The sequence below is a fragment of the Bufo gargarizans genome, chromosome 2 (genome assembly GCF_014858855.1).
Source record: "Bufo gargarizans isolate SCDJY-AF-19 chromosome 2, ASM1485885v1, whole genome shotgun sequence".
Classification (NCBI taxonomy): Eukaryota; Metazoa; Chordata; class Amphibia; order Anura; family Bufonidae; genus Bufo; species Bufo gargarizans.
The window spans coordinates 316,962,190-316,988,025 of record NC_058081.1 but is presented as its reverse complement, the minus strand read 5'-3'; the positions used below and the strand labels follow the sequence as shown (position 1 = coordinate 316,988,025).

The following is a 25,836-nucleotide window of genomic DNA, read 5'->3' as shown; positions in this document are numbered from 1 at the left end:
CACCAGTAAATGTCTAGAAGGAGCTGAGTATCACAGTCCTTTTAAATCTGCCTAAATGGTGCTTATTATGCTTGATTGCTGCTCCTTGACATTCACAGGTGTTTTCAATACCTGATCGAAAACACTTGAATGAACCTCTGTTCTTAAGAGTGGTAGTCTTTAAGGGGTTGAATAATTGTGTCAATGAAGAAATCACAAAAAAAACATTTAATACTGTATTACAAAAACAATTGATGTCATTTTAGTTGCATTTGGTTTTTTTAAAAGTCCTTCCAAGATTTCATTCTGAACATAATTACAAATGTACACTAAATTCCCTAAAACCCTTTATAGCATTGGGGGTTGAATAATTTTGAACACAACTGTATATATATATATATATATATATATATATATATATATATATAGCAACTTATCATATAATGTGACATATTATGCCTGTTGCTCCTTATTATACAGTGTACCATAAGCCCCTTCCCCATGAACTGTGCATGCTGGTTGGCTGTCACTTGGACTAGTGTCTGCAGTGCCTAGCCTCAATCATTACTTGCTGACAGAGAGACTCCCAGGAGGCACTCTTCATTAAAGTTTCTCTGCTGGTGCAGGCTATGCAAGCCAATCAGCAGCTGGCTCTACAAGCACTGAACATGCTGATTGGTCAGCCCAGCAGAGAGACAACAAGTTCACAGAGTGAGCCCTCATCTGGACTTGAGAGTTGGCAGCCAGACATTGATGCACTGGGTAAGGAAGTGGTGAGGGGGAACAGGAAGCTGGAAGGCAGGTCCTGGGCCACAGACAAGGCTGAGGGAAGTGTGGAGATCTTGTGTGTGCAATTAAGGGGCATCCATGGCCTGGCCTCTTTCCCCGGGCGACCCAAAGCATTTCTGTGGTCTGCCTCTATTAGAGGTATGCCACTGTATATGAATTAAGTATATTGTATGTTTCTGTTGATACTCCTCATGAAATTATTTGGTGCTTAACATGGAATGCTTATTTCTTCAGAGATGTGGCATGTATTTATTAACCATTCTGAACGTATAAAAACTATTGAAACCATTGTCTTTTTACTTTTTTAAAGGTATTATTTGGAATGTGTTTATCCTGGTTGATCTGCTTTATTCTAACACACTTTGATGTATTTCCGAGAAGCCCAGCAGACTATGGATTTGCTGCTCGGACTGATATTAACATTGATGCAATTGAAAATTCTCCCTGGTTTCATATTCCATACCCAGGTATGTTCAAATAGGCTTTATGGAGAAAGAAATTATATGAGAATGGTGGTACTGTGTCAGTCACTGTCAGTTCTTATGTATGAAGCAAACACAAACATTAAAATGCCTATAAGCTTGGAATTTGCAATGATCCAATTTAAAATAATATATTTCTGCTTTGCTCATGATCTATGATGCCATGCTACCAGCAGTAGATCATTTTACTTAATCAGAGTATTAGAAATAAACTACTAAGTTAGTTTTATTGATTCCTTTCCATATAAATATAAGATAGCCATAAAACTCTTCATGGGAAAACCAGGAGGGCATCGCTGTTACATCTAACATTGGGGCAAATATGTCAAAGAACCCTCAGCTGTTGAGAAACTGGTCAATCGGTTAATTAGCATTACTATTCACTACAATAAGTGCAAAATTCAACTAAAATACTTGTAGCAAAGTTCCTTCAGCATTAATATTTTTGTTAATACTAGTACTTCAGTTAATGTTAACAGAATAAAGCTGGAATGTGGGTTGTGGAGTGTTTTTTACCAATGAATTAAACAGGTGTTCGGTGAGTTAACGGGAGCCTGTCCCCATGAAAATGCAGTAGAATCTGTATACTGTATGTTAAAGAGCAGATTGATATATAGTTTTTGGGTAAAGATTCAGTATAACGTGTATTTTATTCTCTTACAGCTTTGCTCATTATGAGTTTAGGAGGAGGAAAATATAGTTATTGATCATTGGTTAGGACTGCCCACACGACTTAAGCTCAGAATAAGCAGAGATTTATATAAATATTTTACAGGTTATACTTGCTGTCTAACATGCTGCAGTAACATACTTTAATGATATCATCATATGTACATCATGTCACATAGATTACCGTTACCTTTGCTTGTATCATTAATATATGGCCCTAGGTTTTGTAAAATACCTACCATGGGCATAATCAGTATTGGTAAGTGACTTATTTTCCTTTTACCCAATTTTTTCTGCTCACCAAATGTTATATTTCACGTGAATACAATAATTTTAATTTCACATATAATGAGAAGACCACTGTCAAGATGTTTGAAATTAGAAATCTATTTCCAGAAAGCATTGCTATTAAGTCTTCCCAAATTCTTGCTGTGTTTCCCGAAGGTAAAGTACTGTCCTTAGAGAAGTCTTTTAATGGCATCTCACATAGCAAACCAGATATCCTGCTCTGGGCCAGCAGCTTAACAGAGATCTATCCACATATGGTTGTCTTTGGTTAGCTACTAGTTATGTTTGAAATTCCTTTCGGTGTAGGACATTGACCTACTGTGTAGTCATTATAGCCAGCAGTGTAAAGAGAATATCCGTCATTCATTATGTGTTAATTCATCACCTGATGTAATCCAATGGGAATAACAACAAAGAGGCAGACATTTTTTAACAGCACTCTTTTGCTGCCCTTGGTGATCTAGTGATTGGCATTCTTCTTGTCCTCTCATTAAAATGATTGCACAGCCTTGCTCAGCTCGTAAGAATGTCTTTAGTTACAAGTGTTAATTTTCATGTGCCAGCCAATAATAAATTTAGACTAACAATTGCCAAATATAAAACAGTTTACCTTTTGCAGGCTGCAGAAAATGAATGTGAAAAAAGGGAGTCACCTCTGCAAAGCCCTATTAAGTATAGTAATAGATGTATAAAACACCTGCCGCAGATAAGTAAGGTGTTGTATGTTGATCCTCAGCTCAACTCATCATGATGCACCTGCAAACCAGTGATGGAATGCATTGAGAGGACTCCTGAGCATGCGCACACAATGGAGAGGACTCTAGTAGCCGTCCTGTCAATGCACATTCCTTGGTCAGTTTGAGGGTACATAGCAAGGTAGCAGGTATAAGAACCGACATGCAAGTTACTGATCTGGAGTCAGTGGCAGGTTCTGTTCATGTATTACTTTCCTTAAAAGCTTGTTGAAGGTGATAAATTCCCTTTAAGGGCTCATGCACACAACCGTACTGGCTCAGTGCCCGTGCTGCAGACCACAATGCATGGGCATCGGCCGTGTGTACTCCATATTGCGGTACCGACCCATTTACTTGAATGGGTCCGCTATATGCAAGATAGAGCATGTTCTATCTTTTTGCGGTGCAGAGGAATGAACCCGAAAGCCTGCGGAAGCACTTCGTAGTGCCAATGCCTGTATATTGTGGACCGGCCCTTTATTATGGTCCACAATACAGGCACTGAGCCCTTAAGTTCATGTGCATGACCCTAGGAGTTAGGGTGGGTTCATACTAAGTTTGTTGGAGGTTTTGAGGCGGATTTTCCTGTAGTTTTTTCAGCCAAAGCCAGAAGTGGAACCAAGAGGAATTGGAAATATAAAAGAAGGACTTATCATTCCTGTTGGATCCACTTCTGGATTTGGATGAATAACCAGCAGGAAAGCTCCATATGAACATACCCTTAAGATAAAAGCATGAAAAAATGCATAGTATACAATGTCTAAAATGCATTCAGATAATAAGTGCATATTTTGGTCACAATAAAGTTTTATCCAGCAATGTATAATAATTCTTATGGCTTGTATTTAGTTGATAAGTTGCTGCATTATTTAGATTATTTTCTTAAGTTTCTTAAATGTCAGTTTTCTTATCTAAACCTATTACTCACCACATACACATCACAAATATTAGCAGAAGCTCACGAAGACATACTGTAGTTACTAGACAGTAGCTTGCTTAGTGCACAAGTTTGGTGTTCCTTTTGTTGAGCAGCTGCTTTTAAAATAAAACAGACTGACTTTTTAAGATTTGCTTCAGGGAAAGCAACATTCCAGCCACCGATTATATATCTTTAATCCTTTCCATGTATGGTTCTTGCTAATAGAGATCAGAGGGGTTTTCACTTAGGTCAGTGCAGTGATGTTAGCAACATGTGCAATAACACAGAATATAATGAAAATAAGGCTCACCTCTAAAATACAGATCACTAAAATTAAATATTGTTACGTCGTCATAATTTCTTCACTGAACTCAATTTCATTTGTTATTGCCTATTTGCTGACTTTTACATGTGTTTAAAGCCAAATCAGCATGTGTTTTGTATGAAAGATGTGTTTGCTTATTGAGAACACAAGGATTAACCATCATGTTTGTCGCTCCAGTTTTAATAAAATTTTATAATGCAGGGAATAATTTCCCTAAAATTCGAACAGGCCCGCTAGATATTGGTGCAATCTCTTTACATCATACAATGGAAGAGAGTAAGTGGCCTATTAGACACAGCGATTTATGAAATAATGACATTTTGTATCATAGTTTGAATTTGCGAAATAATTGTTGTATGAAATAACATACAACGATTGAATGACAAGCAATAGATCGTTCATTTTCTGTGGATCACACAAATCTGCCTGACTGAAATTTTTTTTTATAGTCGGCACCACATTCCCTTGTCTAATCAAGAATTTGCCATTCATTAGTAGTGTAAATGCTATAAGGGCAAAGAGCAACGCTCACTACAATGAGCAAACACCGAAAAATATTTCACAATTAATGTTCTGTGTAACTGGATATATTTTGAATGCAAGCAAGTTGTAAAAGTCCATTTGCTGTTCTTTAATGAAAAAATATATGTCTAATAGGAAACCAACATAAATATAAAGAACATAAAATAAGATCATTAGGCAAAAATATCAGTCAATCATATATAAAAATAGCATTTAATTTATTTTTCCACTGGTCACTAAATAGTGCATATGTAAATTAAAAGTGTTTTCAACAAAAGAGTTTTATGGCATATCAACTACATTTGCATAAAGGTATGTTTGGTGAGTTTGCAACTACCTAGTGCTTCCATCGAAATGGGTGCTCAGTTTTTATTCCTAGTTGACAATGAACTGTTATTGTTAGAGAGTTTTCAAAAATTTGATTCGCCGGTTCGCCAAATTTCTTGGGAAGAATTTGGTTCCATCCGAATAAATTTGTGGCAAATTACATAAAAAAACTTATTTCTTGGCTGCTGAGAGCCTTTATAGTAGTGTAGAACACTGTGCCTTGCAGTAACACACATAGTGAGTCTGCTGTGGTAGTGAAATAATACTGTGAGTCAGCATGACATGCAGATGACAGGCGTCACTCTTAGGCCTCTTTCACATGGGCGTCCCAGATTTGCTTCGGATGCATCATGTGTGAGAAACCCGTGCAATTTCAGTCAGTTTTAAATGCGATTGCATTGCGTTGTTCAGTTTTTATCTCGCAGGTGCAATGTGTTTTGCAAGCGCGTGATAAAAAACAGAATGTGGTACCCAGACCCAAACCTGGACTTCTTCCCTGAAGTTTGGATTTGGGTTAGGTGTTTTGTAGATTTTAAAAATGTACTCACCTTATTCACTTGATCGCGCAGCTGGCATCGTCGGCTTTCTTCTTCTTTCAGGACCTGCAAAAGGACCTATTATGACCTAATCGCGCTCACCACGTGGTGAGCAAGGTGACATCGGTGCAGGTCCAGCTGAATGAAGATAGAAGTTCCTTGATTACGTCATCAAAGGTCCTTTTGAAGGTCCTGAAAGAAGAAAAAAGAAGACTATGCCGGCTGTCCGAACAAATGGATGAGATGAGTAATATTTTTTTTTTTCAACCCCTCGATCAGCATTTTAGTAAGCATTCTGTATTAAGAATGCTATTATTTTCCCTTAAAACCATGTTATAAGGGAAAATAATACATTAATACAGTGAATTTACTTTAATGGGGTCCGGGGTTGCTCATCCCTATCATCTCCTACCAAGCATGCGTGTAAATTGCACCGCATTCACACTTGCTTGCGGATGCTTGAGATTTCCATGCAGCCCCATTAATTTCTACGGGGCCTGCGTTGCGTGAAAAAACGCTGAATATAGAACATGATGCGATAACGTACAAGTGATGCGTGAAAATCACCGCTCACCTGCACAGTCCCATTGAAGTGAACGGGTTTAGATTCAGTGCTGGTGCATAGCGTTCACCTCATGCATTGCACCTGCTTGAAAAACTCACCCGTGTGAAAGGGGCCCTAGAATCACAGCATATTTCACTTATTTGGGCGGTCACGGGGCCAAAACTGACCAAATAACTCAAGAATCAACTCAGTCTTACAGGTAGATGTTAGCGTCAAGAAGAAGCACACTCCTTTTACATCCTTGTCAGCTGATTCCACGTAGATGTATACAGAACATGTTCTATTAAACACTTAGGGCTGTTTCACACGAGCGGATGCAGACTGCAGAGGCACGGAGCATTAACATGACTGATAATGCTCCGTGCCTCTCTGTGACCTCTTTACTATGAAATCACAATGACAACTTTATAGCACCCCCTGTAGGGTAATATCAGGGACAGTTCTTTGCCCACCTTGTCCTTCAATACCACATCATCATCTAGCCCAGGGATAGATGTTTTTTTGCTTTCCCTCCTGGATTCATCGATGTGCACTGGAACCCCCCCGATTGTGGTAGGACATATGGTTTCTGATTTGTTGCCGCCGAGCACTTGTTATTGCCTACCACATCTATGCATTTTGGTTAATTTTTATAATTTCATTTATTTTCATTTTGAGGGATATCTTTTCCATTCACACATCCGCAAAATGGGTCCGCATCCGTTCCTCAATTTTACGGAACGGGTGCAGACCCATTCATTTTCAATGGGGCCGGAATGTGCTGTCCGCATCAGCATTTGCGGATCCACATTTCCGTATCTGTGCTTCCGTTTCTGCAAAAAATAGAACATGTCCTATTCTTGTCCGCAAATGCAGACAAGATTAGGCATTTTCTATTATAGTGCCGGCGATGTGCGGTCCGCAAATTGCGGAATACACATTGCTGGTGTCCGTGTTTTGCGGATCTGCAAAACACTTACGGACGTGTGAATGGACCCTCATAAGTAAAATTATTAAAGGTTACGTTTTATCTTTATGTATATTCTAATGGATTGCCTTCCTTGTACAATGTTATAATATACTTTCTATGTTAGAAAGTATATTATAGTGCATTTGTATTGTGCGCCTGTGTGCGGTTCTGCTGCGATACTGCAGGTATATAGAGGGACAAGCGTTATTGGAACAAATAATTTCTACTGGTGTGGTGTACCAGTCGTCCCCCCCAAAAAACTGATTGAAGTGGGGTGTTATAAACCAATATACTTTCTTTATAGTGCATTTGGGTACTGTATAGTGCATTTGCACATGAGCGAAAATTATATTGCCGATATTTCGCATTGGAAAAAAAAAATGAATCGAGATCGCAAATTCGAATAATACATCTGGTATGTCACTGTCCATGTTGTGGGGCTATTTGCGCACTTCTAGTAAATATTTCTTGGCTGCAAATATGAGCTGAAAGTTTTTCAGGTTCGCCTGCCATTAAAATGAATGGGACCCGCCGCGAACTTGCGGTTTGCGAACATTTGATCGCATTCGCGAACCGTCCCAGCAGATGTTTGTCCATCACTATTAACAACCAGGTTTAAAATTCAGGTACATAGCACAGAGGTACAGAGCCAGGACCCATACGCAATTTCCAGTATCTGGCCATGACTGATCAGCAAACTTAAATATATATTCCTGCTTTAAAGAGGACCTTTCCCCACTCCTGACATGTCTGTTTTAATAGATTCAAGCATTCCCCGTTTAATAACAGTTCTGGAACATCTAGATAAATAATAAATGAATTCCCCACAGTCAGCAGTAAGGGTACAGAAGGGTGGTAACAAGTTGGGGGAATGTACCTGCAAGTTGGGGGTGTGTACCCAACCCCAGCTTGTTACCACCCCTCTGTACCCTTACTGCAGACTGCAAGCAAATCATAACTGCTAGAAAATAAAGGAATGGCACAACATAGAGCCATAAGAATAGATGCTCTAAAACTGTTATTACATGGGGAATGCTTCAAGCTATTAAAACAGGCATGTCAGGAGCGGTGAAAGGTCCTCTTTAATGATAACATTTATTTGTTTAGACAATAGGATTTTGAACTATTTTGTAATATACATCTATCTAAATGTTTTATATTATACACAGTACCCTCTTTTTAAAGAACAAATGGTACAGCCCATTGTAGTCCTGTAAAATACATCCATAGTAGAGCTGGATAGGACTAAACATAGTGTCAGTCTTGTGATCCTCACATATCCCATGTGACCTGGCTTTCATTCAACCCCTTAAGGACCCAGACATTTTTCACCTTAAAGGACCAGGCCATTTTTAGCAAATCTGACATGTGTCATTTTATGTGGTAATAACTTTAAAATGCTTTTACTTATCCAAGCCATTCTGAGACTGTTTTCTTGTCACATATTGTACTTCATGACAATGGTAAAATTGAGTCAAAAAATTTCATTTTCATTTATAAAAAAATACCAAATTTACCCAAATTTTTGAACAATTAGCAAGTTTCAATTTCTCAACTTTTATAATACATAGTACTAACTCCACAAATATGTATTACTTTACATTCCCAATATGTCTACTTCATGTTTGGATTATTTTGTTAATGTCTGTCATTTTATTTTTTGGGGACCTTAGAAGGCTTAGAAGTTTAGAAGCAAATATTGAAATTTTTTACACAATTTCCAAAACCCACTTTTTAAAGAACCAGTTCAGGTCTGAAGTCACTTTGTGAGGCTTACATAATAGAAACCATCCAAAAATTACCCCATTTTAGAAACTTCACTCCTCAAGGTATTCAAAACTGATTTTACAAACTTTATTAACCCTTTAGGTATTCCACAAAAATTACTAGAAATCAGAGATGACATTTCAGAATTTCACTTTTTTGGCAGATTCCATTCTAATATTTTTTTTTCAACTAACAAAGCAAGGGTTAATAGCCAAACAAAACTCAATATTAATTGCCCTGATTCGGTAGTTTACAGAAACACCCCATATGTGGTTGTAAACTGCTGTACGGGACACGGCAGGGTTTTTGGAAGGCCATTTGGTTTTTGGAAGGCAGATTTCACTGGGATAATTTTAAGCTGCCATGTCACATTTGAAGACCCCCTGATGCACCCCTAGAGTAGAAACTCCCAAAAAATGACCCAATTTTTTAAACTACGGGATAAGGTGGCAGTTTTGTTGGTACTATTTTAGGGTACATATGATTTTTGGTTGCTCTATATTACACTTTTTGTTTTTATTTTTTGTCATTGACAATGTTTAAATGACAGGTTAGACCTTTTGGTATTTTTATAGAGCAGGTTGGTACGGACGCGACAATACTAAAGCATTTTTGAACAAAATTATTTTTTAGTGTCTCCATATTCTGAAAGCCATAGATTTTTATATTTTTTGGGTGACTGTCTTATGTAGGGCCTCTTTTTTTTAGTATGAGATGACAGTTTGATTGGTACTACTTTAAGGTACATATGAATATTTGATCGCTTGCTATTACACTTTTCGTGATGTAAGGTGACAAAAAAATAGCTTTTTTGACACACTTTTTATTTTTTATTTTTTACGGTGTTCACCTGAGGGGTTATGTCATGTGATATTTTTATACAGCGGGTTCTTATGGACACAGTGATGCCTAATATGTAAACTTTTCTTTTTATTTATTTACGTTTTACACAATAACAGCATTTTTGAAACAAAAAAAAATTTTTTTAGTGTCTCTATATTCTGAGTGCCATAGTTTTTTTTTTTTTTTTTGGGCAATTGTCTTAGGGCCTTATTTTTTGCAGGATGAGATGATGGCACTTGATTCCATGTGGGGTTTAGGACCTCATAATCCTCCACATGATCTTCCACCCACTCTTCACCCCTGCCTTCGTTGCCGGTCTGCACACTTCCTTGCCGGTCTGCAGTGGCCCTCCCATGTCCATATCCTGAAACATAAGTGGTTGGGCATCATTGCACTCAATCTCTTCCACTTCTGGAGCAGGGCTATGTGTACGGCCCTTGGAAACCCTGCCAGCAGAGTCATCAAAAAGCATAAGAGACTGCTGCATGACTTGGGGCTCAGACTGTTTGGCTAATTTACAAGGGGGTGAGGTGAAAGACAGATGCCCATGGGCTGCAGATGCCAATTTTGCACTTTTAGCAGTGGACCGGATGGGAGACAATGTGAAGTAACTGGAGGCACTGTCAGCCACCCAACCTACTACCGCCTGTACTTGTTCTGGCCTCACCATTCGTACACTGGTATTTGGGCCTACAAAATAACGCTGAACGTTCTGTCGCCTACGTGCACCTGAGGAAGGTGTTTCATATGGGAGTGTAGCTGGCACAGATCGACCACGTCCTCTCCCTGCAACAGGAGCTCCACCAACCCCAACAGTACCACAACCAGGGCTATGTTTCTTATTTGATGCTCTCCTCATTCTTTGAGGTAACCCACTGAACTAACAGACAGATTAACTATATTATTTTCCCTGTCACGTATGCAGTGCAGGTGTACTTCATGCAATAATTGGGTATATGATTGGGTATATGAAAAAAAATTGCTGTAGGTCACCCACAGAATTAACAGACAGATTTATGATTAGCTTTCTGTGTCAGGGGTGCAAAGATGGCGTATTGCACCCACAAAAAATATTGCACTAATATTGTCCCTCATTTCAGCTGCCTGCTTTCTGTCCCTTCACTACTGAGAGCTGATGGGCAGTGCTACACGTGACCTAGCTTATATAGAGGCTGGGTCACATAATGCACCGACCAATCACAGCCATGCCATTAGTAGACATGGCTATGATGGCTTCTAAGGGAACAAAGCTTAAAAGCTTGTTGATTGGCTGCCCTGCAAAGTTCGGGTTCGGGTCCGGGTACCAAAAATCGTACAGTTCGGTACGGGCGGAACTTTACAGTTCGGGTTTGCGCAACACTAATAGAGACAGCGTCTCTCTTAGGCTAAGAAAGGAAAGATTGTGCTACCAAATTAAAAGGTAAAGATACAGCCTTCTATACACAGCCTTGGGAATTGCAGCTGCCAACTTTGAAGACTAAATTTGATGTGTATAGTGCTTGTGTAACTCATCCGTTAACTGCTGCAGTGAAGTATAGTGTTGCACCAAACCCAGCCTTATCATTAGTTCAAGCCTCAGGAAACCCTGTCTTGCGCCTTCAAACTTAACACTATCAAGGGCAGCCCAATCTATACCAGGCAGAAAGCCCTAAGATACAGGGAGTCCCCAACACTTTTTACAAACACCTTTTTACACAGGCTGACTGACAAGGCAATTATCAGGACTCATTCCCAATAATTGCCTATCGTTAAGCAGAGGGCAGGGGATGAGGGATTTCTACTAAGGTAGCTAATCTATATAGAGATTCACTGTATGTCATCTCTCTTAACACTGGGCAATCTGCTGGCAGCTAACAAGGAATTTTGGTGCCATTAAAGATGTGATCACCTGACAAGCAAGCATTTGCCTGTTTGTCAGGTAATTGACTATACATTTACAGAAGGCCACGAGCGTTCCAATTGCACACATGCTCAGCTTATGCACTAGGGCGTTAAGTGAACTCTAGTAAATATGAATGAATCTGAAAAAAATCATGTTGATTTATTCTATAAAATAAAAATCTTCAGATTTGTTTCAGATCTGCTGACAAATCAAAAATGTTTAACCAAGCCAACCCTGAAAATAAAATAGCTCATCACTAGGGATGAGCGAACCCGAACTGTATAGATTGGGGTGTCCGTGACACGGACCCGAACCCGAACATTTTCGCAAAAGTCGGGTTCGGTGTTTGGCGCTTTCTTTGTGCTTTTTGAAAGGCTGCAAAGCAGCCAATCAACAAGCGTCATACTACTTGCCCCAAGAGGCCATCACAGCCATGCCTACTATTGGCATGACTGTGATTGGCCAGTGCAGCATGTGACCCAGCCTCTATTTAAGCTGGAGTCACGTAGCGCCGCACGTCACTCTGCTCTGATCAGTGTAGGGAGAGGATGCAGCTGCTGCTGTTAGGGCGAGATTAGGCACTAGGCAGGGATTTACTCAGCAAAAACACTTAATGAAGTGATCGATCTACAGCTGTGAATGATTCAACTTCTGCTATTCAATTGCTCACTGTTGTTAGGCTGCCCAGAGTATTTTTCATTCACTTTTTTCTGGGGTGATCGGCAGCCATTTTGTGTCTTGTGGTGCGCCAGCACAAGCTGCCACCAAGTCCATTTAACCATCAATAGTGTTTTTTTTTTGATGCTATATCCTACATCAGGGGCTTGGCTGTGCTTGCTATTTTATTTGAGGGGTGAAATACAATTGCCAAAATAGCAGTACCCTAAATCTGGTGTTTCAGCTGTGGCTAGCCAATTGTAATACTGTCTGCTGTCTGGCAAAGGATATATTTTTGTTCTGGGTTGAAATACAATTCCCAACTTAGCAATTCCCTAAATCAGTGGTTTCTGCTGTATCAGGCCAAGTTTAAATCAATCCATAAAAGGGTATATTAGATTGAAGGTGCTGATAGGGTCATCCTCAATAACTTCACACGCTACCGTGCATTTCCAAGTCTAATTCTGTCCGTAAACGTATACCTGTCATCCACCGCCTAAAAAATAGGCCTAAAATGTATATTCAGCTAAATCTGTGGTTATTGCTGTGGCTGGTCAATTCATTTAGTGTCCGCCAAAGCACAGTTTTTGTTCTGGGTTGAAATACAATTCCCAACTTAGCAATTCCCTAAATCAGTGGTTTCTGCTGTATCAGGCTAACTTTAAATCTATCCATAAAAGGGTATATTAGATTGAAGGTGCGGATAGGGTCATCCTCAATAACTGCACAAGCTACCATGCATTTACAAGTCTAATTCTGTCCGTAAACGAATACCTGTCATCCAGCGCCTAAATACTAGGCCTACAATTTATATTCAGCTAAATCTGTCGTTACTGCTGTGCCTGTATTAGTGTAATAAGGTACCTAAATAGATAGCCAGATAGTGTTAGGTGTCTTTAAAAAAAGGCCTGAATTTGAATTCAATACATTGGGCCAAATAATATTTTTCTTATTGTGGTGAACGGTAACAATGAGGAAAACATCTAGTAAGGGACGCGGACATGGTCGTGGTGGTGTTAGTGGACCCTCTGGTGCTGGGAGAGGACGTGGCCGTTCTGCCATAGCCACACGTCCTAGTGAACCAACTACCTCAGGTCCCAGTAGCCGCCAGAATTTACAGCGATATTTGGTGGGGCCCAATGCCGTTCTAAGGATGGTAAGGCCTGAGCAGGTACAGGCATTAGTCAATTGGGTGGCCGACAGTGGATCCAGCACGTTCATATTATCTCCCACCCAGTCTTCTGCAGAAAGCGCAAAGATGGCGTCTGAAAACCAAGCCCATCAGTCTGTCACATCACCTCCATGCATATCAGGGAAACTGTCTGAGCCTCAAGTTATGCAGCAGTCTCTTATGTTTGAAGACTCTGCTGGCAGGGTTTCCCAAGGGCATTCACCTAGCCCTTCCCCAGCGGTGGAAGACATAGAATGCACTGACGCACAACCACTTGATGATGAGGACATGGGAATACCACCTCAGCACGTCTCTGATGATGACGAAACACAGGTGCCAACTGCTGAATCTTTCTGTAGTGTGCAGACTGAACAGCAGGTCAGGGAGGAAGACTGGGTGGAAGACGATGCAGGGGACGATGAGGTCCTAGACCCCACATGGAATGAAGGTCGTGCCACTGACTTTCACAGTTCGGAGGAAGAGGCAGTGGTGAGACTGAGCAAACAGCATAGCAAAAGAGGGAGCAGTGGGCAAAAGCAGAACATCCGCCGCCAAGAGACACCGCCTGCTACTGACCGCCGCCATCTGGGAACGAGCACCCAAAAGGCAGCTTCAAGGAGTTCCCTGGCATGGCACTTCTTCAAACAATGTGCTGATGACAAGACCCGAGTGGTTTGCACGCTTTGCCATCAGAGCCTGAAGCGAGGCATTAACGTTTTGAACCTTAGCACAACCTGCATGACCAGGCACCTGCATGCAAAGCATGAACTGCAGTGGAGTAAACACCTTAAAAACAAGGAACTCACTCAGGCTCCCCCTGCTACCTCTTCTGCTGCTGCCGCCTCGGCCTCTTCTGCTGCTGCCGCCTCGGCCTCTTCCTCGCCTCTGGAGGAACGGTGGCACCTGACGCCCAGCAAACAGAGGAAGTACCACCAACACCACCACCTCCGTGACCAAGCATCTCAACCATGTCACACGGCAGCGATCAGCTCTCCATCTCACAAACATTTAAGAGAAAGCGTAAATTCCCACCTAGCCACCCTCGATCCCTGGCCCTGAATGCCAGCATTTATAAACTAGTGGCCTATGAAATGCTGTCATTCAGGCTGGTGGACACAGACAGCTTCAAACAGCTCATGTCGCTTGCTGTCCCACAGTATGTTGTTCCCAGCCGCCACTACTTCTCCAAGAGAGCCGTGCCTTCCCTGCACAACCAAGTATCCGATAAAATCAAGTGTTCACTGCGCAACGCCATCTGTGGCAAGGTCCACCTAACCACAGATACGTGGACCAGTAAGCACGGCCAGGGACGCTATATCTCCCTAACTGCACACTGGGTAAATGTTGTGGCGGCTGGGCCCCAGGCGGAGAGATGTTTGGCGCACGTCCTTCCGCCGCCAAGGATCGCAGGGCAACATTCTTTGCCTCCTGTTGCCTCCTCCTCCTACTCAGCTTCCTCCTCCTCTTCTTCCACTTGCTCATCCAGTCAGCCACACACCTTCACCACCAACTTCAGCACAGCCCAGGGTAAACGTCAGCAGGCCATTCTGAAACTCATATGTTTGGGGGACAGGCCCCACACCGCACAACAGTTGTGGCGGGGTATAGAACAACAGACCGACGAGTGGTTGCTGCCGGTGAGCCTCAAGCCCGGCCAGGTGGTGTGCGATAATGGGCGAAATCTTGTTGCAGCTCTGGGACTAGCCGGTTTGACTGCACATCCCTTGCCTGGCACATGTGCTGAATTTGGTGGTGCAGAAGTTCATTCACAACTACCCCGACATGTCAGAGCTGCTGCATAAAGTGCGGGCCGTCTGTTCGCGCTTCCGGCGTTCACATCCTGCCGCTGCTCGCCTGTCTGCACTATAGCGTAACTTCGGCCATCCCGCTCACCGCCTCATATGCGACGTGCCCACCAGGTGGAACTCCACCTTGCACATGCTGGACAGACTGTGCGAGCACCAGCAGGCCAAAGTGGAGTTTCAGCTGCAGCACGCACGGGTCAGTCGCACTGAGGAACAGCACCACTTCACCACCAATGACTGGGTCTCCATGCAAGACCTGTGTGCCCTGTTGCGCTGTTTCGAGTACTCCACCAACATGGCCAGTGGCGATGACGCCGTTATCAGCGTTACAATACCACTTCTATGTCTCCTTGAGAAAACACTTAGGGCGATGATGGAAGAGGAGGTGGCCCAGGAGGAGGAGGAAGAGGGGATATTTTTAGCACTTTCAGGCCAGTCTCTTCGAAGTGATTCAGAGGGAGGTTTTTTGCAACAGCAGAGGCCAGGTACAAATGTGGCCAGCCAGGGCCTACTACTGGAGGACGAAGAGGACAAGGATGAGGAAGGGGTGGAGGAGGATGAGGATAAAGCATGTTCACAGCAGCGTGGCACCCAACGCAGCTCGGGCCCATCACTGGTGCGTGGCTGGGGAGAAACGCAGGACGATGACGATACGCCTCCCACAGAGGACAGCTTGTCCTTTCCTCTGGGCAGCCTTACACACATAAGCGACTACATGCTGCAGTGCCTGCGCAACGACAGCAGAGTTGCCCACATTTTAACGTGTGCGGACTACTGGGTTGCCACCCTGCTGGATCCCCGGTACAAAGACAATGTGCCCTCCTTACTTCCTGCACTGGAGCGTGATAGGAAGATGCGCGAGTACAAGCTCACATTGGTAGACGTGCTACTGAGAGCATTCCCAAATGTCACAGGGGAACAAGTGGGAAGGCAGAGGAGGAGCAAGAGGTCGCCAACGCAGCTGTGTCACGGCCAGCTCCTCTGACGGCAGGGTTAGCATGGCAGAGATGTGGAAAAGTTTTGTCAACACGCAACAGCTAACTGCACCACCACCTGATACGGAACGTGTTAGCAGGAGGCAACATTTCACTAACATGGTGGAACAGTACGTGTGCACACCCCTCCACGTACTGACTGATGGTTCGGCCCCATTCAACTTCTGGGTCTCCAAATTGTCCACGTGGCCAGAACTATCCTTTTATGCCTTGGAGGTGCTGGCCTGCCCGGCGGCCAGCGTTTTGTCTGAACGTGTATTCAGCATGGCAGGGGGCGTCATTACAGACAAACACAGCCGCCTGTCTACAGCTAATGTGGACAAGCTGACGTTCATAAAAATGAACCAGGCATGGATCCCACAGGACCTGTCCATCCCTTGTGCAGATTAGACATTTATAACTACCTCCCCTTAGCCATATATTATTGTACTCCAGGGCACTTCCTCATTCAATCCTATTTTTATTTTCATTTTACCATTATATTGCGGGGCAACCCAAAGTTTAATGAACCTCTCCTCTGTCTGTGTGCCGGGGCCTAAAAATATCGGACAGTGGCCTGTTCCAGTGTTGGGTGACATGAAGCATGATTCTCTGCTATGACATGAAGCCTGGTTCTCTGCAATGGGACCTCTCTCCTCTGTCTGGGTGCCGGGCCTAAAAATATCTGACAGTGGCCTGTTCCAGTGTTAGGTGACATGTAGCATGATTCTCTGCTATGACATGAAGCCTGAATCTCTGCTATGGGACCTCTCTCCTCTGTCTGGGTGCCGGGGCCTAACAATATCTGACAGTGGCCTGTTCCACTGTTGGGTGACATGAAGCATGATTCTCTGCTATGACATGAAGCCTGATTCTCTGCTATGGGACCTCTCTCCTCTCTCTGGGTGCCGGGGCCTAAAAATATCTGACAGTGGCCTGTTCCAGTGTTCGGTGACATGAAGCCTGATTCTCTGCTATGACATGAAGCCTGAATCTCTGCTATGACATGAAGCCTGAATCTCTGCTTTGGGACCTCTCTCCTCTGTCTGGGTGCCGGGGCCTAAAAATATCTGACAGTGGCCTGTTCCAGTGTTGGGTAACATGAAGCATGATTCTCTGCTATAACATGAAGCCTGATTCTCTGCTATGGGACTTCTCTCCTCTGCCTGGGTCCCGGGGCCTAAAAATATCTGACAGTGGCCTGTTCCAATGTTGGGTGACATGAAGCCTGATTCTCTGCTATGGGGCCTCTCTCCTCTGTCTGGGTGCCGGGGCCTAAATATCTGACAATGGCCTGTTCCAGTGGTGGGTGACGTGAAGCCTGATTCTCTGCTATGACATGAAGCCTTATTCTCTGCTATGACATGAAGCCTGAATCTCTGCTATGACATGAAGCCTGCATCTCTGCTATGGGACCTCTCTCCTCTGTCTGGGTGCCGGGGCCTAAAAATATCTGACAGTGGCCTGTTCCAGTGGTGGGTGACATGAAGCCTGATCCTCTGCCATGAGACCCCTCTCCAATTGATATTGGTTAATTTTAATTTATTTTATTTTAATTCATTTCCCTATCCACATTTGTTTGCACGGGATTTACCTACATTTTGCTGCCTTTTGCAGCCCTCTAGCCCTTTCCTGGGCTATTTTACAGCCTTTTTAGTGCCGAAAAGTTTGGGTCCCCTTTGACTTCAATGGGGTTCAGGTTCGGGGCGAAGTTCGGATCCCGAACCCGAACATTTCCGGGAAGTTCGGCCGAACTTCTCGAACCCAAACATCCAGGTGTTCGCTCAACTCTATTCATCACATCAATGAAAATATTCTGAAGCTTTTTCTTTATTAGAACCTTTTCATCTACAGTACTATATTATTTGAATAAGTGCAATATGAAAGAGTCTTGAGAAGAGGAAACTATTTGGTAAGAGTGTGAAATCACTTCATGCTGAGGAAATCCTAAATTAGAACAATACCAGGAAAATCCGGCTTACCGGTGATGAGGTAAGATGAGCTTTTTACTGAAAATAACATTTTACTATTTAGTTAGGCTTTTGATGACTTATTTATAAAAGGCCTGCAACCAAATTAATCTTCTTAGTGTACGTGACCTGAAACTTCTACAACAAAAAATCTAAATATATTAATACTAGTCGCCTAAACAAAAGTGGAGCTAAAATGATCTGAAGAAACTGCACGCATACCCTTTTAAATTGTATGGTTATAGATGCCTATTTTAAATAAATGTATTCACAAATACAATCATGCAGCCAATTTTAATACCTAGACTGTGCCCTCAAATATTCCAACTACATCTTAACAGTGCCCCCAAAATGACAGCACCCCTTACCATTGAAATCAAACTAATAGTGAGAGCCACATTGACCTCAACATTCTAAGATACTAGCTATTTAACCCTTTTGATACCAGTTCTAGAGACCTAACCTCTAAAAAAGACATAGGTAAAATTGAGCTGGTCCAAAGACAGGCTACAAATATAGTAGAGGGTCTTAAGCATAAAAATTATCAAGAAAGACTTAAATAACCTAATATGTGTTTGTTATGTTAGTCACGGGTTCGACACTCGTCCGCTCCCTCAGACAGGCACCCAATCACTTACCTTGTCCGGTCTATTGCATTGCCAGGAGTCTGCCTTTGCAAGTCAGCAGCCCCAATCACTGGCATTACATGTTGTTTGTCTCACTGCAGGCTGCAAACTGTTATTTCCCACTAGGTCCTCCCACACTGACTTTAGGGTGAGAACACTCTCCATCTCTTTAAAGGCCTGCATGTCAGTGTCATAGTTTGCCCCAGCCAATGGCTAGGCACTTCAGGTTATTTAAGGCACCTTCCCCTCTTAGAGAGTGCCCGAGCTTTAGATTATCTAGTTGCTAGTACCTAGTGTAGGTGTGCTTTTCTGTTTGTTACCTGCTGCCATTGCTGACCTGACTAGCTTTATGGATTTAGATATTTGCTGTCTGCCTTGGCCTCTGCCTGTTTCCTGTCTGCAAGTATTGCCTGATCAGAAGCCAACCAGACCGGTACTATTCCAAGAGGTAGTGGTCTGGTTGCTCCCCTGCAGCAAAGTCCAGAACCCTGCATAGTGGTTAAAGGGTCAATACTAGGGGAGCACCAGGAAAACGCTCTTAGGTCTGTTCCAAAGTCAAACTAGTTGGTTGGCACAGTTGTTCCACACCCACAGTAACTCACAAACAGTAAGTATCGCAAGAACTGCAAAACAGCCTGACCACCAGGAGAAATGACTGTCCTATATGCATAACATCTACCTGAATGCCTTGACCACTACCATAACGGTACAGCATTCACCAGCATCAGCTGGAAATTCTACACCTCTTGTTACCCACAGGAGGTCCTATACAACTGTCACTTCTTCCATGCTATGATGTAGACCCCAAGCTGGGTTCATCAGTGTACCATCTACTTCAAACTGCAGCACCACCAGTTTCCCACTGACTGGACCTAAGTTGCTTTCCTGATTTTACTCCTATCCTGCAAGACCCTTGCCTGGGTAAACTTATTGTGGGAGAGAGGTGATCTTGTGACCAGCAATCTACGTGAGTTTCTTTCAACCTTTGTAGTATGTCTTTGAAGTACCCAGACATACTTTCTCTTCCGCCTCCTCTCTACTGCAACATCAGTGTAATCTCACAGTTGGCCAATACGCCATCCAGTTACACACCCTGGCTTCTGAGTTGGCATGGAACAATGACTCTCTTGTCATTGCATTCTGGGAAGGTCTGTAAGGATGCATTAAGGATAAATTGGTAGGTTGTGGTGTACCAGGTACATTAGAGATTTCTGTTGCTACCAACAATGACACTCTGAGAACATGCCAAGGAAGGTATTCATGAGAGGAATCCTCAATTGGCATCAGCTTTCTAGAGACCACTGTTTTCCCCTTCTGCATCATCTGTACAAGAGCCTATGTGAGTGGACAGGGTAAGGCTGCCAGAAGGGAACCTCAATGTAGGAGCTCCAATGATTTGTGTCTTTACTGTGGAGCCAAGAGACACTATGTCCACACTTATTCCCGCTAGGTCTGAAAACCCTGAGCCTTGGATATGTAGGAGAGATGGCCTTAGGTGAAGACCAGTTCTATCCAAAACTGACACCATTAGTACTGCTGTCTTGCGGTAATACACTATTTACTAGAGTCTTCTTCATAGACTCTGGCTTAGCAGAAAACTTCCTACATCATGTCTTGGTGAACCAGTACTGTATACCTGACCAGCGTCTAGAAAAGCCCTTAGTGGTGACATCCATCAACTGGAAGGCTCTCTTGGTGACCATACAGTATGTCACTGTGCCCTCTGTGCTTCAATTGGGTGCGTTCCTCAAGGAGAAAATTTATTTGTATGTCCTCTCGGTCCGAATTTCAGGGAAAAAAAAAACATTTTTGCACCAAATCTGAATTTCTTCACACTTTGTGGTAACGAATAGCGTTTTTTTCCCCCAAAATGGCTGCTGCACGTGTAATGCCATGCATGCAGCGAATCAGCAGCCAGCCAGCCCTGTTATGTCGCAGCCCTACAAATAGCCTCAGCCATCTTGGATTCTGCCATTTTCCAGTGTACTTAGTGCAGGGAGAGACGTCAGCAGGTGCTAGGGACAGTGCTAGAAAAAACTTCATTGTGCTAAAAAAATATTTACAAGTGCAGGGAAAGATTATTCAAGGTGTAGGGAAAGTATAGGGAGGAATCATTCCACAGCATTTATGTTGAACAGGGTTTCCGTAGGGGAGGTTACAGCCTGGGTAATAGAAACAATCCTATTACACCTTGCTGCACTGACTGGGCATCCAAATTACCATTATACAGCTCTATAATTCCAGCAAACCGTTCTTGTTATTGGGGTGCAAGTGCTGTTTGATACAGCCATTAACAGGGTTTATTACAAGGAAATATTTCTACGACTTATTTGCCTTTATGCGGAGCACTTGTTCTAAAGCATTTTTTGGATTGTATTAGTTGGAAAAAAGGACTTTTTAGCCATTGTGTGGTGAAGTGCTAAAATAACAGCACTTTTTGTTGTGTATTAGTGGCAAAAAAAATATATATTTGCTGTTCATCGGTGCAGTTATATGTTCTAAAGGCCTTTTTGTCGTGTAATAGTGGCAAAACAAAATATATTTGCCATTCAGCGGTGCAGTTATATGTTCTAAAATCCTTTTTATCATGTAATAGTGGCAAAATAATGATATATTTGCCGTTCAGCAGTGCAGTTATACAGTATGTTCTAAAGCCTTTTGTGGAGTGTATTAGTGGCAAAATAAAAATATATTTGCCGTTCAGCAGTGCAGTTATGTGTTCTAAAGCCCTCTTTGTGTGTGTATTAGTGTGACAAAACAGGGCTTATTACTTTTTTGGGGTGTTCTTTTTATTTATTTATTTGATCTAACAGCATGTGAGACAGAGAAGTTCCAGGCCCTGCACAGGGGAGTCTGCATGTTTCTGTCGCAGCAGATGGTCGATGAACAGTTTTTTTTTTAATTGGTCTAATTGTTGATCACTAATATTCAATTCTTTGGGGTAACCCAAAACATTTTGAATTGTGTTTTGATTGTTTTCAGTCACGGCATATACCGTGCATAAAAATTATTTTTATTTTTTAATAGTGAATACACTTTTGGACATGGCAATTAGTGATGAGCGAGCACCAAAGTGTTCGGCTGTTTGGGTACTCAGTCCAAACACATAGCACTCAGCCGAGCACCCGAGTATAATGGAAGTCAATGGGAGACAACCAGGCATCCCCTGCTCGGATGAGGGGAGGGTGCCTGGTTCATAGGAAAAGGTCTGAAAGTGATGGAAACACCTCTGAAATCGTGTCAGCGTCCTCAGTGATCCCTCAGTGCCTTACAACTACTGGGTGTCCAAGCTGGACACGTGGCATGAACTGGCACTCTATGCCTTGGAGGTGCTGGCCTTCCCTGCTACCAGCATTTTGTCTGAGTGGGTATTTAGTGCTGCTGGTGGCATTATAACAGATAAGCGTATCCGCATATCAACTGAAAATGCTGACAGGTTGACACTTATAAAAATGAACAAGGCCTGGATTGCCCCTGACTTCTCGACTCCACCAGAGGGAAGCGGAAGAACATAAAGGTAGTTTAAATATGTTGTTTATAATGTACTGAATATTATGTATTCCCATGCACCCCTTCCACCACAAAAAAGGGTATATGGTTGAATCTTCCTTTTCTCCTCCTCCTCTTCCCCCTCTTCCATCATATCAACATGCTTATTCATCGCATATAATGCCCTCGTATATATGCCCTCTCATATAATGTTTTACAGGGTCAGCTCACCCGCAGGCCCTCTCATGTAATTTTTTACAGGGTCAGCTCACCCGCAGGCCCTCAGCGAAAATCTTTTAGAGGGTCAGATCACCAGCATGCCCTCACCCATAATGTTTTAGAAGGTCAGCTCAGCAGCAGACCCTCACTCCTAATGTTTTTGAGGATCACTAGCAGGCCATCAAACATACTTTTTCCATAGACGGTGTCCGCTGCGGACAGTTAAATTATCCACGTCACATCTACTATGTAAAGGGTGCGGATATATAAGAAATTAGTTCTTTTAGAGGGTCAGCTGACCAGCAGGCCCTCAGTGGAAATCTTTTTGAGGGTCAACTCACCTGCAGGCCCTTGTATATCTGTGAGATACAGTGTACCTTTGCTGTAGACGCTGCGAACAGTGTTATTACTTGTGGTACCTCTCCTGTATAACGTTTCCTCATCCTAAATACCTATGACATTCTCTGTAATTTTTTAGTACTCATTCCAATGACAGGGCCTCTTAAGAGTACTGTTGTCACGGAAGGTGTACAGGAAACAAGACAATGCAAAATGAATATATGACTCACTGGATCCAAAACTAAGGAACAAAAGGGAGACCCCTGCAAAAGACCTGGCACTCTCCTTGTCTGCTCAGCCTACGCGAAAATCCCAATGGTGGATGATCGCATATCCACGTACCTCGACTATATACCACCTGAACACCCTACAATAGTGAGGGGGCACGACCACCGGCTCCCTACACAAGACACGGAGGGAGTGAGGGTCACCTGGGATCCAGCAAACAGAAGATCACAAATCAATGTACAGCACTTATCTTGTAGAAGGCTGGAAAATAGGATCAGCATGCACACTAATGCATTATGGGGAGGAATTTAAAGGGATGCAATCAGTCCAACAACATGACAGCTGAGAGAGACTAACGAGATGAGGGACTGAAATTCAAAACAAAGAAAACTCAAGGAGGAGGTTCTGAAAGGCTTCTCAGCTGTCTGGTTGTGACAGTACCCCTCCCTCTACGAGTGGACTCCGGACACTCAGAGCCCACCTTCTCAGGATGGGACCTATGGAAAGCCCTGATGAGATGAGTGGCCTTAATGTCCGTCACTGGGACCCACATCCTCTCCTCAGGACCATAACCCTCCCAATGAACGAGGTACTGGAGAGAACCGCGGACAAGATGAGAATCCACAATCCTAGAGACCTGAAATTCAAGATTCCCATCAACCATAATCGGAGGAGGAGGCAACGGCGAGGGTACAATGGGTTGAACATAAGGTTTCAATAAGGACTTATGAAAAACATTATGGATCTTCCAAGTCTGAGGAAGATCAAGACGGTAGGCAACAGGATTGATGACAGACAGGATTTTGTAAGGCCCAATAAACCTAGGACCCAACTTCCAGGAGGGAACCTTCAATTTGATATTCTTGGTAGACAACCACACCAGATCACCAACATTCAGGTCCGGACCAGGCACACGTCTCTTATCTGCCACACGCTTATATCTCTCACTCATGCTCTTTAGATTATCCTGAATCTTTTGCCAAATAGAAGACAAAGACGAGGAGAATCTGTCCTCATCAGGTAAACCAGAAGACCCCTCTCCCGAGAAAGTCCCAAACTGCGGATGAAACCCATATGCACCAAAAAATGGTGACTTATCAGAGGACTCCTGACGACGGTTATTTAAAGCAAACTCAGCAAGGGACAAAAAAGAACACCAATCCTCCTGATTCTCCGCCACAAAACAGTGCAGATATGTCTCCAGATTCTGATTGACGCGCTCTGTCTGGCCATTCGACTGCGGGTGGAAAGCAGAAGAGAATGACAACCGAACCCCCAAGCGAGAACAGAAAGCCTTCCAGAATCTGGAAACAAACTGCGTGCCCCTATCAGAGGCTATGTCTGAAGGAATACCATGCAATTTGACAATGTGATCAATAAATGCCTGCGCCAGCGTCTTAGCATTGGGCAAACCAGGAAAAGGGATGAAATGCACCATTTTGCTAAAACGGTCCACCACCACCAGAATCACAGTCTTCCCCGAGGAACGAGGCAGGTCCGTTATGAAGTCCATGGACAGATGTGTCCAAGGACGGGAAGGAATGGGTAAGGGAAGGAGAGGACCTGATGGCCGTGAATGAGGGACTTTGGCACGAGCGCAAGTCTCACAGGCTACCACAAAACCCTCAACCGACTTACAAAGCGCAGGCCACCAGAATCTCTGAGCGATGAGATCCACTGTGGCTCTTGCCCCCGGGTGCCCAGCAAGGACCGTATCGTGGTGTTCCTTAAAAATCTTGTGTCTTAAAGCGAGAGGCACAAACAACCTCCCAGGAGGACAAAAATCAGGAGCCTCTGACTGGGCTGCCTGCACCTCTGCCTCCAATTCAGGAAAAAGAGCAGAGACCACCACACCTTCAGCCAAAATGGGACCCGGGTCTTCAAAATTCCCACCTCCCGGAAAACAACGTGACAGGGCATCTGCCTTCACATTCCTAACCCCAGGGCGGAACGTGACCACAAAATTAAACCTTGAAAAGAACAAAGACCATCTGGCCTGTCTCGGGTTCAGACGCTTGCCTGACTCCAAGTAGGCCAGATTTTTATGGTCAGTAAACACGGTAATAGGGTGTCTGGCTCCCTCTAGCCAATGGCGCCATTCCTCAAAAGCCAACTTGATGGCCAACAATTCCCTATCTCCCACATTGTAATTTCTCTCTGCGGAGGAGAGTTTCTTCGAGAAAAAGGCACACGGTCGCCATTTGGCAGGAGAGGAACCCTGAGACAAGACCGCACCCACACCCACCTCAGAAGCATCAACCTCAACTATGAAGGGTAGAGAAATATCAGGTTGTACCAAGATGGGAGCGGAAGCAAAACTCTCCTTGATATTAGAAAAGGCCTTACGCGCCTCTACCGACCAGGAAGAAAAATCTACCCCCTTTCTGGTCATATCAGTGAGTGGTTTAACAATAGAGGAATAATTCAAAATAAACTTCCTGTAATAATTGGCAAAGCCCAAAAAACGCATCAGCGCCTTCTGATTCTCAGGAAGCTCCCACTCAAGCACAGCGCGGACCTTCTCGGGGTCCATGGGAAAACCGGAAGCGGAGAGAAGAAACCCCAGAAATTGAATTTCTGGAACCACAAACACACATTTTTCCAGTTTTGCGTATAATTTATTCTCCCGCAGGATGAGCAAGACCTGAGTAAGTGTTCCTTATGAGTTTTGAAATCAGGAGAAAAAATCAAAATGTCATCCAAATACACTAATGCAAATTTACCCATTAAATGATAAAAAATGCTGTTCACGAAATGCTGAAAAACGGCTGGGGCATTCATC

At 43.3% G+C, this 25,836-nt stretch overlaps 1 protein-coding gene across 3 annotated transcripts in view; it reads left to right on the top strand.

Annotated features, from left to right (window-relative positions):
* LOC122928036 (solute carrier family 23 member 2-like) overlaps nt 1-25,836 on the top strand; it is a 368,046-nt gene that overhangs the window by 129,571 nt on the left and 212,639 nt on the right. For all 3 annotated transcript variants that reach the window (XM_044280499.1, XM_044280501.1, XM_044280500.1), the window contains one exon: nt 1,079-1,235. In XM_044280499.1, coding sequence (XP_044136434.1) covers nt 1,079-1,235 — 157 coding nt within the window. The remainder of the gene's footprint in view (nt 1-1,078; nt 1,236-25,836) is intronic.